The 15,349-nt window shown below is 41.2% G+C and overlaps 1 protein-coding gene across 7 annotated transcripts in view; it reads left to right on the top strand.

Annotated features, from left to right (window-relative positions):
* The first annotated feature begins 1,150 nt into the window (after window positions 1–1,150).
* The window catches only part of DCUN1D5 (defective in cullin neddylation 1 domain containing 5), a 29,640-nt gene continuing 15,441 nt past the window's right edge, over window positions 1,151–15,349 (top strand). The window contains exons 1-5 of one of the 7 annotated variants that reach the window (XM_060179745.1): window positions 1,154–1,554; window positions 2,196–2,285; window positions 3,300–3,391; window positions 10,071–10,141; window positions 10,515–10,606. In XM_060179745.1, the coding sequence (XP_060035728.1) occupies window positions 10,100–10,141; window positions 10,515–10,606 (134 nt within the window). In that variant the 5' untranslated portion in view covers window positions 1,154–1,554; window positions 2,196–2,285; window positions 3,300–3,391; window positions 10,071–10,099. Of the gene's footprint in view, window positions 1,555–2,195; window positions 2,286–3,299; window positions 3,392–10,070; window positions 10,142–10,514; window positions 10,607–15,349 lie in introns of all 7 variants that reach the window. The other 6 variants (XM_016187090.2, XM_007520628.3, XM_016187094.2 and 3 more) reach the window with 6 other exon arrangements.

Raw genomic sequence — 15,349 nt, 5'->3', positions numbered from 1 at the left:
GCCACCGCCAAGCCAGCATTATCCTGAACCAAGGAGACAGGATCCTTGAGGATGGAGTCTCTACTGAATTTCTGAGACTTTCGGTCCTCTATCACCAAGGCTGTCTTACATAGCTGTGACTTAATTCACATTCATGTTGACTAAAGCTATGTGATTTTTATGTACAATAGCCTTTACTTGTGAGTAGCAGTCTCACTGAAGTTGTGGAGGGGTTAGGAGTGTTCTGGAAAGGGTCGGGGGCAGGCTCCTCAGAAAGCTTCCCCTAATTCCTCTTAACTAAGTTAGTGAGCCTAACCCAGGAGTAGGGAACTTGAGTTCCTTGGGCCAAATACAGCTACAAACCATTTTGTTTGGGCCTGCCAAGGGAACCGAAGAGGGACTCAACATCCAATAAATCTGGGATTTTTAAATTAAATTTTTATTATTTAAAAAAATTTTTTTAACCAGAGCACTGTTCAGTTCCGGCTTATGGTGGTGCGGGGCATTGAACCTGGAACTTTGGAGCCTCAAGCATGAGATACTGTTTGCATAACCATTATGCTATCTACCCTCCGCCCGATTTTTTTTTTTTGTTGTTGTTGTTCTTTGAGACAGAGCGAAACTGAAAGGGAAGGGAGAAAGAGAGGGAGACGCTGCTTCAGTGCTCCTGAGGCTTCCTCCCTGTAGGTGGGGCCCAGGGAGCGAATCTGGGTACTGCGACAGGTACATAAGGAAAGTGAGAGAGACCACAACACCACAGATGCCGAGTGTCTGGGGGCTGGGCTTGAACCTGGGTCACCACATGGCAAAGCAGTTGTAGGGAACCATTTAGCTGGCAGGAACTTTTTCCATAGCAACAATAACTGGTAATTTATGTCGGTAATTTTATACGGTCCTCGGTAGAAACAAAAAGGTGCCCCACTGCGGGAGGGAGGCGGTCGGAGGGAGTACCGAGTTGCTCCCAGGGCGCGCTGCAGTGCGCAGGTGAGTTCATGGGCACTTTGGGGGGGCGACTACCTTTGCTGAGGCTGTGAAGCCCCACACTGCCACCGGCTGAAGGGACTTGGGACGCCCCACACCACCCGCCGACCAGCCTCCGAAACCCGCGTGCGCCCGGCGACCCATTCGCGCCCCTCTCGGCGGGCGGCTCGGAGACGTCACTTCCGGTCGTGAGGGAGCGCTTCCGGGTTGGCCCGCGCCTCCAGCCCTCGCCGTCTGGGACGGCGGACTGCCGTACGGGCGCCTTGTCTGTCCCGGACTGAGCGAGCAGCGAGTGAGCGAGCGCCCGCCGGCCAGCAGCGCGCCGGTCCCGGCAGCAGGAGGCCCGGGGGCGGCGGGTCGCGCCGCTCCGCTCCGCCCTGCCCGGCTGCGGCAGGAGCCTCAGTCCCCTCGCCGGCTGCAGTGCTGGAAGCCGCTTGCCGGCACTAAGGATCCGGGCGGACGGGAGCCCTCTTCCCCGGCCCCCTGCCCGCCCCGCCGGGGAGGGCGGAAGATGCCGGTGAAGAAGAAGAGGAAATCCCCAGGGGCCTCGGCCGTGGCGGAAGACGGGGCGCTCAAAAAGTGTAAAATCTCCAGGTACCGCCTCCCCCGCCCTCGGGGTCTGCTCCCGCCGCTCCACCGGCCGCCCCGAGCCCCTGGGCAGCGGGACCGGTGCGGGGTCAGTGCGGCCCCGCCGCGTGGCCCGTGGGGCCGCCGGCTCCTCCCCGGCCCCTCCTCCTCCCACCGGGAAGTGAGCGCACACCCGCGGGGGCCGCACTTTCTGCAGGTCTTGGCGGAGCGGGAAGGAGCAGGCGACTAACTGCCACGGGGGTGGGCGAAGGGCAGGTAGCTCCTGCGCGGAACCGGCCCCACCTAGGGGAGTCGGGGGCCATGCCCGCGGCCTCTCCCGCCGCCCGGCCCCGGCTGCGCAGGCCTCCTGCCTCACCTGCGCCGAGACCTCTGCCGACTGCGTGCGGTCTGCTGGCAGTCAGCTCGCAGTATAAATATTAATCATTTGAGCGCTATTGTGCCCTCTCGAAGAAAAAGGGGACAAAAGCAGAGCTGTCGTTACAGCTCTTGGATGCCATTGCAGCCTGTCACTGAGACAGCACAATAACAGTGTATGCTGCAAATATATATATATATACTGCAATTTAGGTGTGCGAGGTGGGTCTTAAAAACACTTTGGGAGCGTTTTTCAATGTATCGGTGGTTGCCACTTGATGTAACAACTTCAGATGTTACCATTAAAAGAAGATGGTAGCCAGCATTATTAAGAGGAGATACTGAGAGAACCCTCCTTAAAGAGGAAATCTGCTAAATGTGAGGTAGGTGACAGCCCGCATCTTCTTCCTTTTTGTAACTGGTAGAATGCTTTCCCTCGCTACTTTGTTTTGCGAAAGAGCCTGAGGACATTTCTTGGGCCATTATTGTATAAAATAGTATTTTTTTTCTTATACCTTCTGGTAGCACGCACCACAGTTTGACATACTTAACTCTACTAGCTCAAGTCTTACCAACCATCAAATTATTTAACACTCATTTGTAACCATCTTAACTGTATAATGTTTACATGAAGCACATTAAACAGTTGAGCAGTCAGTATTAGAGGTCAGGTGATAATCTGCTTTGCCAGCCTGTCATTTTAAGTATAAGTACAGTGATACCTTTATTGTACACCTCATTACTCAGTTTCTAAGTTGAAGCTTTTTGGTGTCATTTGAACTCCCTGAGAAAAGGCTTTTTGAAGTTCATTAAATACCAGAGGGCAGTTATGAACTTAGAACTTTTGGTGACTTTAAGAAAGATAAGCACTCTGGAATTAATAATTTTGACCCTATTCTGTTACCTTTGAGGGCATTTATTATCTGTGGACTTAAATTTGACCTTTAGATCCTAAGTTGCTATTTAATTTTATCTATTTAAGCTTGGTAGATGGTAATCCCCTCTTAAAAAATTTTATTTTGAAGCAGTTAATTTCCTATCAAAATATGCACGATTTCCTTTCAAAATGTATTGTTATATACAAATAAAATTTATACGCAAATCAGAATAGTCACTCTAAAGATTTATTCTTTTCTGATCTGGGTAAATTTTTTTTAGTTGATATTTTTGGAATTTAATAGGGAACAAAGTAGCATTTGGCTTTAGTTACCCAGATGTTTTGTGTAGACTGTTCCAAACTGCAAGCATTTAACCAAGTCCAAGGGTCCCCCTGTAGCACCCATTGTAAAAAGAAAATACTTCATTCAATTTGAATTGCAGCAGTTCATATTGAACTTAGCTTTTCACCAGAAGTTGACACTTGATAAAATTCTTAGGCCTTTGTGTGTGTTTTCAAGCTATTGCAGATCCCAACCCCCTGCTAGACTAATAAGTGGAGAGGAACATTTTTCAAGCAAGAAGTGCCTGGCTTGGTTTTATGAGTATGCAGGTAATGACATTAATATAAGAAGATGTCAGTAACATGTGTTAAAACTTTTTTTGTTTGTTTTTCCCGTTCATTCACTTAACAGATTATTTATTGCAGGCCTGTTCTGTGCTAATGCTGTGTGCTGGGACCAAGGTTAAGACTGGGGATCGTGCTATGAATTAGGTGCCTTTTCAGCTGATACATGTTTATATAATTCATGATGCACTTATTGGAAAGGATGAAACCAATTCATTACCATTAATATAACCTGTAAATAGATTCACTTACTAGTTCATATCCATTGTGTAGAGTTGACATTCTGAAAAATAAAAAGATGTAATAAATATTTGATGCTTTATAATTCTTGTTTTTCTTTTTAATATATTTTTTTCTAACTCAGAACTGATGTTTTCAAATGAAACGTTTAGGAGACATAGTAAAAAATTTTAAACTCAATTCTGTCATTCCACAGCACATTTAGTTATTGCTAATTGAGCCATTCAGTTTTACTAGAGATGCAGTAATAAGGAAATAGGCTGGCGGTGCTGTATATATAATAATGCTATATTAGGAAGGTATGCTGTGAGGGTTCATAACAAGAATAAATAACCCAGCCTTGCAAGTGTTTGGGAGCTCCTCTTGAAGGAGCTAATTTAGTCAATATCCTGTAGTGCAGGACGAAATGGATCTAGGCCCAGGCTGAAGAAATAGCATAACAGCTAAGCAAAAGATTTTCCTGCCTATGGTTCCAAGATCCCAGATTACATCTCCAACACTACCATATGCCAGAAGTGAGTAGTGCTCTAGTTTAAAACAAAGTCTATGTCCAAAGAAGGGTCATAGTTTAGAGATAAAAGTCAGTCTCAAATGAGGCTGAACTCTTACAATAAATGGCTGAGAAACATTCCTTGCTCAGTTATTACTGCTTCTTAAGCATTTGTGAAAAACTTTATACCCTTGGGCAGGGGTAGATAGCATAATGGTTATGCAAAGAGACTCTCTTGCCTGAGGCTCCAAAGTCCTAGGTCCAACACCTCCCCCCTCCACCATAAACCAGAGTTGAGCAGTGCTCTGGTACAAAAAGAAAAATTACTGAAGTTGGGAGGTAGCATAGCGGGTTAAGCACACATGGCCCAAAGACCCGCATAAGGATCCCGGTTTGAGCCCCCAGCTCCCCACCTGCAGGGGAGTCACTTCACAAGTGGTGAAGCAGATCTGCAGGTGTCCTTCTCTCCCCCTCTCTGTCTTCCCCTCTTCTCTATTTCTCTGTCCTATCCAACGATGACAGCAATAACTACAACAAAAAAACAAGGGCAACAAAAGGGAACAAATTAAAAAATATATATGCCCTTGACATAGTTTTGGTGTTTTAGAATTTAGAATCCTCCCCACCCTTCTAGTTTCTTATCTCTTACCTAACCTTACTGTTTGTTTGTTTGTTTGTTTGAACTGGATAGAGAGAAATTGCGGTAGGAGGGAAGATAAGGAGAGAGAGACACACTAAGCGCTGCCTCACCACGTGTAGCTTTCCCCCGGTAGGTAGACCAGGAGTTTGAGCCCACTCAGGCTCTTGCACACCGTAGTGTATGCACTCAACCAAGTGTGCCACCACCTGGCCCCTGCTTTTTTGTCACTGAATTCTCAAGAGTATTTTAGTGTTTAAAATATAACAGTGCCTGTTCAGGTATTGTCTTATATTTAGTACTAATCAGACTGAGATCTGAAGTGTACTCTGAATTTGAGATACAAGTGTAGTCTTACTCAGGAAAATAGAACATCTTTGGGGGGATAGTAGCTTCACTGTTGGAATCAGCTGATTGATCCCAAAAGTATAATTTAAAAATTGTTTAGTACCAGGACAGTTTCTTTTTAGACTAGAAAAACTGCTATTACTGGCATCCCAAGACAACCACTAACCCACTTTAAATGAAGGGAATTAATTTTCTTATTGACCCCCATTTAAAATGTTGACCCACTATTTATATAAAATTGCCAGTTTTACTGGTATGTGTAATATAAAATCAGAAAGCCATTCCACTTACAAAGGTTGCTCACTAGATAGAAGCATAATTAGTAGTTGATATGTGTTTGTGTTTTTCCTCTCAGGATTTTCTTGGTTAGTGTAAGATTTTAGATAGTATTTATATCCTACATTTGTAATAGGCAGTCTAATTGCTGTTGTTTTTGTTTTGTCTTGCTCTTACAACCAGCGTTATTTCTCCCAGTGGCCATTTCTTCCCTTTTTCTTTTCTAACTTTTGTTAGTTAGGACAGGGAGACACAGAGAGGGAGAAAGACACCTGCAGACCTGCTTCACTACATGTGAAGTGGATCCCCTGTAGGAGAGGAGAGGGGCTTAAACCTGAGTCTTTGCATTTGGTAGTAAGTGCACTCAACTAGCCCCCTAATTGTTGTCTTTATTCCAGGAATTGTGCTAATTATTATGATTCTTCCTGTAACCACTCTGTTATATAGGCTATTTTGTTCTTGCTTTTATAGATAAGGAAGTTGAGACTTAGATGAGTAACTTACCCAAGATCATATAGTGACAAAAGTCAAAATTGAAACCCAAGTCATTCTGACTATAGAACTCATACTTTTTTTTTTTTCCTCCAGTGTTATCACTGGGGCTCGGTGCCTGCACTACAAATCCACTGCTCCTGGAGGCTATTTTTTTCTCTTTTATTGCCCTTGTTTTTTTTTTTTTTTTTTTTGCTGTCATTGTTGGATAGGACAGAGAGAAATGGACAGAGGAGAGGAAGACAGAGGGAGAGAAAAAGACAGACACCTGCAGACCTACTTTACCACTTGTGAAGTGACCCCCCTACAGGTGGGGAGCCTGCGGTTTAGGGTGTTTGAACCAGGATCCTCACTCCGGTCCCTGCACTTTGCGCCATGTGTGCTTAACCCTTGCACTACCACCTGGCCCCCAGAACTTATGCTTTTAAAGAAAGGTTTTTTTTAATTATGTATTTATTTCCCTTTTGTTGTCCTTGTTTTTTATTGTTGTAGTTATTGTTGTTATTGATGTCATTGTTGTTACATAGGACAGAGAGAAATGGACAGAGGGGGAGAGAAAGACAGACACCTGCAGACCTGCTTTACCGCCTGTAAAGCGACTCACCTGCAGGTGGGGAGCCGGGGGCTCGAACCGGGATCCTTATGCCAGTCCCTGCGCTTTGCGCAACATGCACTTAACCCACTGCACCACCGCCCAACCCCCCCCCATATTTTTAAAGTATAAATTCATAAAGAGTTTTTTTAGAAAGAAAATTAGTAAATGCACTTGAGCTTCATTTATCTTTTGGGACTCACTGAATGATTCCTTTAGTATATGCTTATTAATCATGTTTTTATGTCCAGCACAGTGCTAGGTGCTGGAGATATAATAGGGCACATTCTTTAGACAAGAATCCTCCCCTCATGGGCTTGTGTTCTAGTGGGGAAGACAGTAAATAGGAACACAGGGAGTGAGGTAAGTGGAGATTGAGAGGTACTCCACACAGATGTGGTGAGATGCAGAGGTAACACTAGGCCAAAATTTACTAGGAGGTCCCTGTGGAGCTCTTGTAAAGCTGCTCTGTTAATCACTGAACACATTTCATTCCCACTGAGCATATGCTATGATAGCTGGAAACATTTCTTAATGGTTATAAAATAGAACATTAATTTTTTAAATCACTTTCTCACCAATCTTGTTAGCATAATATAATATAGGTCCTGCACAACAAGCTGGATCGCTTTGCCCTTTTACAGGGCCTTTCATTCTTGAGTGATAGTTATATAAGCAGGGCTGAGGAATATATTGGACAAATACTAACTATAAAACATGGAAAATAAAAAAGGGGCTTTTAAAGTCTTGTAAAATACTAAAAAAAGAGTAGAATTGGATAATCCTAGTTAAAATACTTAACCCATAGATGGGAGTTAAGCTGTAGAGAAAAATCATCTCCAGAGTTTGTTTTCCCTTCTCTCTTGCAACTTTATTTGGTAGGACAGAGGAACTGAGAGGAAAGGGGAGGTTAGGGAGAGAGAAAGATAGACACCTGCAGACCTGCTTCACCACCTGTGAAGTGGAACCCCCCCCCCCCACAGGTGGGGAGCTGGGGGGTCGAACTGGGATCCTTACACCAGTCCTTGTGCTTTGCGCCATCTGCACTTAACCCTGTGCGCTACCGCCAGCTCTCTCCAAAGTTTATTAAATTAAATAGGAGCCTGTATTTTGTCTGAAACAGCTAGTTGAAGTTTTACTTCACTGGAAGGCTATGTTTCCAAAGGCCTAGTTATACAATTGGGAAGTAGGAAAATGATATAAACTTTGGTTTAGGTTTATTCAGTATTTCTGTCACAATTTGCATTACTTTGGGTAAACCACACATTTAAAGACACATCTGACTGGTATCACCTAAATTTAACTAGGTTTTAATCACTGATTAACTCCCCAGTTTCTTGGCAGGGTCTATTTTACGTCACTAGTTCACATCTTCTGACATAGTCTTCAGCTTGTGTGATGGAAGCTTTGAGGACAAGGCTCTTTTCTTCCTTTTTTTTTTTTTTTTTTAAACCAACATTCTTCTATTGAACCTATCAAACGCAGGTAACCACACTAAATGTGACTTTCCTTTTTTTTTTTTTTTTTTTTTTTAGATTTTACTTATTTATTGATGAGAAAGATAGGAGGAGAGAGAGAAAGAACCAGACATCACTCTGGTATATGTGCTGCCGGGGCTTGAACTCAGGACCTCACGCTTGAGAGTCAAGTGCTTTATCCACTGCACCACCTCCCGGACCACAAGGCTCTTTTCTTATTACATTAGGGAAAGAAAAAAAAGTATCTTCTTATGCCTTAAAAATAACTTCATTTTCTGGGGAGTCGGGCTGTAGCGCAGCAGGTTAAGCGCAGGTGGCGCAAAGCACAAGGACCGGCATAAGGATCCCGGTTCGAACCCCGGCTCCCCACCTGCAGGGGAGTCGCTTCACAGGCGGTGAAGCAGGTCTGCAGGTGTCTATCTTTCTCTCCTCCTCTCTGTCTTCCCCTCCTCTCTCCATTTCTCTCTGTCCTATCCAACAACGACAACAATAATAACTACAACAATAAAACAACAAGGGCAACAAAAGGGAATAAATAAATAAAATAAATATTTTAAAAAAATAATAACTTCATTTTCTAATTAGTTTTTTCTGATTTTGCTTTACTTCCATCCAAACCACATAATTGTGTTCATGTAACGGTTTTATTGTATATGTTTGCTTCAAAATTAGCACATTCTTTTTTAACTTGTTTTATTATTGGGGGACTAATGGTTTACAGTACATACCATTTTTATACATGTGTAACATTTCTAAATTTTCTGCAAAACACTCAACCCTAGCCTAGATTTAAAAATCCTCCAAATATATATTGGGAAGTGGAATTTTCCTAGAATTGCCACCCTCCTACCTTTTTAACACCTTACTGTTTAAATATGCACAGAACTTATTTAAAGCAAAACTAAATAGGATTTTGATTTCAGACCACGTGCCAACGTTTTCTTAGCAGCCAGAATCGCCTCTGAGGCAGGAAGGATGTGCCGGCCACGTACTGGCCTATGAAGGAGGACCATAATATTGGCTTCTGTTGTGCCTGTAAACCAATGCTCTTGCTATAAAATGCTATGTAGCTAAACTATTGGTCTTCTGTTTTGTGGCTTATAAAGCTGTACTACTTTGACTCCTTAAGAAAAGAAAACAATTTTCTGATGGTTACTTAAGCGAGGTTTTAAGTCTCTGTGGCTACTTTATCATGCATGTTGCCCAGGTTTGAGCCCGAACCTCAGCATAAGGGAGGGAGCTTTGATGCTGTGGTAGCTTTCCTCTCTCTCTGAAAAAGTCAGCCCAGAGTGATGCAACCCCAGTGGTGACAAATAACTAAGTCTTTCCTATCTTAATTCATGTTGTTACAGAGACTAAGCCTAGCAATGACATATTAATTATATTTTGGGAAAAATAACAAATATAGGATGTAAATATATTGATGTTTTTTAGTGTTACTAAGGGAAACAATTATCTGGTTTTGGACAAAGATAAACATAAGCTAAGTGTACTTTTATTTCTATATTAAGATATAACTAGTGCTATGCTATTTTCAAAATCATGATAAGAAAATTTTCTAAAAGCTCAATCTGAAATGGGGATATTTCAGTTTCCATGGTGTGGTTTCATAATATGTGTATGTATACATATATTGTGAAGTATTGAATTTTATTTGAGTTTATTTCAGAAGGGCAATGAATGACCTTCTGTTTTAATAAGTAAATAAATATTCATTGATTGTCATCATGAACTCATCGTGTGGGTTGGTTCCAGTACATTTTAGTGCAATGAGAAGCTCTAACATGCTTCCTTATTTTCATGTATTCCCAGAAATTTTCCTCAGAGAGCTTTTTGTAAATGTTTCTTTTAAGTTAGGTTTCAAGCTATTATACTTGATTGATATATTGATTTAATTTAATATTAATGCTCCTTCATTTTTATTCATTGTGTTTGAAGAATATTGTAAAATTTTTTATCCTGTTTTATATTACATCTAAGATAATATCAGTTTAAATTGAGTCATTAGCAAAAGAATTACAGTACAAAAATGTCTTTAGTACAGTGACTTATATTTTATATTAATATTTAATTGCAGCAATATAATATCTACATTATTTTTGTCTTTGAAGGTCCTGATGAAGTTGTAGGGCCAGAAGGAATGGAAAAATTTTGTGAAGACATCGGTGTTGAGCCTGAAAATGTATGTTTTATTTCAAGTAGTGTGGACTACAAATGGGTTGTAGCATGCTCATGAATTTCTAAAACTTGGGACACTTTTATGTAAAGACTTTTGTCTCTTTATGCCTAATGTTGTAGATTTTCACTTAGGGTATTTTAATCATTTTAAATGGGGGCAAGTGTTTTTTCTTGAAACAAATGTGTAAGAGTTAGAGAGATTCTGTCTTAAGTAAGAGACTTTTGCTTTAAGAACTTGGCCCACCTAAATTTATAGTTAATAATTCCAGAGGTTGTACACTTTTAATAGTTGTATAAAAATGCTCTCCGTGATAAATATAGATATTATTATCTCTATGCTGACTTTTCCCCTATCCTTTATGTTCTGTTCTTTCCAGATTATTATGTTAGTTTTAGCGTGGAAATTGGAGGCTGAAAGCATGGGATTTTTTACCAAGGAAGAATGGTTAAAGGGAATGACATCATTACAGTAAGAAATTTTTTTGAAAAACAAATTTGATGGCCTATTTGAAGATCTTAATTGATATTTGTGCTTCATAATTTTCAGGAGTAAGGTTTCACCTTAAAATAATCAAATTGGTTTCATTCACAACAATCAGGTTGGGAATCGACAAAATTTCTGTTGTGGTATTGGCAAAATAATGAACCCTACTTAAACTATTTTATAAAGCAGCACCTCAATATAATTCTTATAAAATGTTTGACTTTCTTTGTAGATGAATTAGAGGTCTACGTCAAAGTTACTGGCAGGGGCAGTGGTGTGCACCTGATGCTAAGCACAAGGAACTGGGTTTGAGTTCCCCTTTCCCATCTGCAGGGGCACGCTTCTCGGGCTTTGAAGTCAGTCGCAGGTGTCTGTCTCTCACTACCTCTCTACCTCCCCCTCTCCTCTCAATTTCTCTGTCTTATCAAATATCAATAAAATGGGTAGAGAAAAAGAATAAATGGCTGCTGTAAGTGGTTGGATTCATAGTGAGGGCACTGAGCCCCAGTGATACCCCTGGAGGCAAAAAAAAAAAAAAAAAAAACCTGACAAAGTTACAGTTACTTACAGGTTGTTTGAGCAGTACATTTTTCATTTTCAGATATGCAGTTCTATATGTAATGAATTTGTTCTTTGAGTAGTCCCACATTCTGGGGCCTCCTGTCACTTAAATCATACACTGATTTTAAAAAAGAACAAAAGGTGGTCCAGGAGGTGGCATAGTTGATAGAGCATTGTAGTCTCAAGCACAAGGTCCTGAGTTCAATCCCCAGTAGCACATGTACCAGAGTGATGTCTGGCTCTTTCTCTGTCTGTATCTCTCTCTCTCTCTATCTCTCTCTCTTCCCCCCCCCCCAATCTTTCTCATGGATAAACAAATAAACAAAAAGCTTTTAAAAAATTTAAAGATAGATTTGTTCATAGATTCCCCCCCCCCCATGTCAAACTTCAGGAAGAATAAAAGTAGAAATGTGTAGCTTCCATGCAACCTTTAGCACTTAGAATAGGCATGTATTTTCAGTTTAGGATGCTAGTGTGGCATTTCCTTAATCTTCATGCAGGATGTTACTAGTTGTTATCATTCTAAGGTAAAGGAAACATTAAGTTATACTTCTGAGACAAAAACTATGTTGCTTTTCTGTTGTGATTGTGCTTTTGTTGTCATAAATAGTCTTTACTCCTCATCTTTGAATTTCTTTAAGTCACTTAAATGTCTTTGTTCACATGAAATTTGTTATTTTTTTAAAGAAAGGCGGAAAGCAGAGAGAGTTAACAGAGACCACGACACCAGAGCTTACTTCAGTGCTGTAGGGGCTGAGTTTGAACCTGGAACTCACATGAACCTTAGATTTTAAAAAAGACTTCTTTTTTTATTTATGAGGGCAAGGAGAACTAGAGCATCACTCTGGCACATGTCATGCTGGAGACTGAACTCAGGACCTTATGCTTGAGAACTCGGTGCCTTGTCCACTGCACCACTTCTCAGGTTCTCGTGTTTTTTTTTAAATTTTATTTATTTTTATTCTTTTTTAATTGCCTATTTCTTTTATTATTAGATAGAGACAGCAAGAAATTTAAAGGGGAGGGAGTATAGGGAGAGACACCAAGAGACACCTGCAGTCCTGCTTCTCCATTTGTGAAGCTTTCTCCCTGCAGGTGGGGACCAGGGGGCTTGAACCTGCACCCTTGTACATATAATGTGTATGTTTAACCAGGTGTGTCTGGCCCCCATGTTGGAATCGTTTTAATGTTCCCTTTTAAGCAGCATTGTCATAGAGATATTTAATGAGGCACCTTTGCTCATATGAATCAAATCATACTTTTTAGAATAAAACATAAAATTGAACTAAGGACTTGATGCATAAGGTCTAGAGGTCTCAGTTTCAATTCCTGATATCCTTATAAACTAGAGCTGAGGGCTGGGGAGATAGCATAGTCATACACGAAAGACTTTGATGCCTGAGACACTGAGGTCTCTGCTCCAATCTCTAGCACCTCCATAAGCCACAACTGAGCTGAGCAGTGCTCTGGCCTCTAGATCACTTTCTCTCTCTGAGACTCTCTTTCTCATTAAAATGAAGACATTGCCAAGCACTGCTTTGATTTTCCTCTCTTCTCCCATCTCATTAAAACAGAGTAAATCTTTAAAAAAAAAAAACCATTACACTTGCATTATTTATCAGTGAATCTCAGATTCAGAAGTAGAAGAAATATTTGCCAGACATGTTAGAACCTAGAATTGAAATGCTCTGATTACCATTCTGCCTATACTTCGTATCGCATCATTTTTGTATATGTATTATGGTTTTCATAAAGCAGGAGGCATTAGTAACTTTATATTTGTTTATTCATTTCTGCCTCCAGGGCTATCATATCACTGGGGCTCGGTGCCTGCACTATGGATCCACTGTTGCTCTTGGAGGGCATTTTCCCCATTTTGTTGCTCTTATTGAGGTTTTTGTTGCCACTGATATTGTTATTGTTGGGTAGGACAGAGAGAAGAAGAGAGAAAGATAGACACCTGCAGACCTGCTTCACTGCTTGTGCAGTGCAGGCGGGTAGCCAGGGGCTCAAACCGGAATCCTTACATCCTTATGCCGGTCCTTACGCTTTGCGCCATGTGTGCTTAACCCGCTGCGCTACCGCCGACCCCCCCCCCCATTATTAACTTTATAATGCACACAGTGCATATAATAAAGACTCAGTTCTATTACTCACCTAGATATATTGATATATTGCATGCCACATACTTGGCTGCTTAGAAGGCAGCTCAACTGGGAGGAGGGTGCCTTTTTTGTCATGTGCATTGCTTAGGTTTGAGCCTGTCACCATTTCACTGGAGTAAACTTGGCTGCTCTGGTGTTTTCCCATGTCTTTCTCTGTTATCTGTCTTTCTTTTTTTAATTTTTTAAATCTTTATTTATTTGCTGGATAGAGATAGTCAGAAATTGAGAGGGAAGGGGGGTGATGAGAGAGAGACACCTGCAGCACTGCTTCACCACTTGTGAAGCTTTCCCCCTGCAGGTGGGGCCCAGGGCCTCGAACCTGGATCCGTGCACACTGTAACATGTGCACTCAACCAGGCGCGCCACTACCTGGCCCCCTGTCTGTCTCTTTCTGTCTGAAGAAGTTGGCTCTGGCATGAAGCTCCGGCAAGGACAAGATAGATAGATAGATAGATAGATAGATAGATAGATAGATAGATAGATAGATAGATAAATAATTCTTACGATAATTTCCCACTATTTGCTTCTTAGAGATATGTGTGCAAAGAGCACAAACTAATTTCCATAGGACTCAGCCTTACAAAAATGTCTATCAGTTGTGATGTGACTTATTAGTTATAGCGCACTTGATTTGACTTAATAACTGTATTCGGTATTATATCTACTGCTTTTTAATATATCTGTCACCTGTAAGCACAGGTGGTACTCTCCGAAATCCCCCTGGAAACCTGAAACTGCAGATACTACTGAACCTATAAGCTTTGGTTGTTTCTTACTTTCTTTTTTAAATTTTATTTATTTATTGTATTCCCTTTTGTTGCCCTTGTTTTATTGTTGTAGTTATTATTGATGTCGTCGCCATTGTTGGATAGGACAGAGAGAAATGGAGAGAGATGGGGAAGACAGAGAGGGGGAGAGAAATACAGACACCTGCAGACCGGCTTTACCGCCTGTGAAGCGACTCCCCTGCAGGTGGGGAGCTGGGGGCTCGAGCTGGGATCCTTACACCAGTCCTTGTGCTTTGCACCACATGCGCTTAACCGGCTGTGCTACTGCCTGACTCTCAACTATGACTGTTTCTATAATACATGCCTATGATGAAGTCTAACTTAAAAATGAATGGAGGAGGTTAATAGTAGCTATTAATAATTTTTTAAAAAGGCAACTGCACCATTATAATAAGAGCTATGTAATTGTGGGGGAACTCTCAAGGCATCTTGTCGCATGCAATATATTTGGACAATAGTTAGCAGAAACCATGGAAAGTGAAACTGAGCATAGTAAACTATTCTTCTTAGTATCCTAGTGAACTTTTTGGGGTTAAAAAGTGTATACTCCACCTTCTGTACCCCATAAAGAATTTTGGTCCATACTCCCAGAGGGAATGTATTAGGGAAGCTTCCAGTAGAGGAGATGGGACATAGAACTCTGGTGGTAGGAACTGTATGAAATTGTACCCCTGTTATCTTGCAATCTTGTAAATCATTATTAAATCACTAATAAAAAATCAAAAACATTAATACTAGAGTACAAATCAAATAGCATTTAAAGGAATACATAAGCATTTATACTAACAGCTGATTTATATGTTTGATTTGTACATTTTAGATTAATAAAACTAACTAGCAAAAAAAGTATATACATACACATACTTACATTTTTTAAATTTTTCTTTGTATATATTTATTTTCCCTTTTGTTGGCCTTATTGTTTTTCAATGTTGTTGTCATTGTTAGATAGGACAGAGAGAAATGGAGAGAGGGGGAAAGATAGACACCTGCAGACCTGCTTCACCACCTGTGAAGCAACTCTCCTGCAGGTGGAGAGCTGGGGGCTTGAACTGGGATCCTTACATCAGCCCTTGCGCTTTGCACCACGTGCGCTTAACCCACTGCACTACCACCCAACTCCCTACATACTAACATTTTTTTTAATTGCCACCAGGGTTATATATAGCTGGGGCTTATGCAGCACTATGAATCCACTGCTCCCAGTGGCCATT

Source organism: Erinaceus europaeus, chromosome 20 (assembly GCF_950295315.1).
Source record: "Erinaceus europaeus chromosome 20, mEriEur2.1, whole genome shotgun sequence".
NCBI classification, from domain to species: domain Eukaryota; kingdom Metazoa; phylum Chordata; class Mammalia; order Eulipotyphla; family Erinaceidae; genus Erinaceus; species Erinaceus europaeus.
The sequence above is the reverse complement of the archived record's forward strand: the minus strand, read 5'-3'. Positions and strand labels throughout refer to the sequence as shown.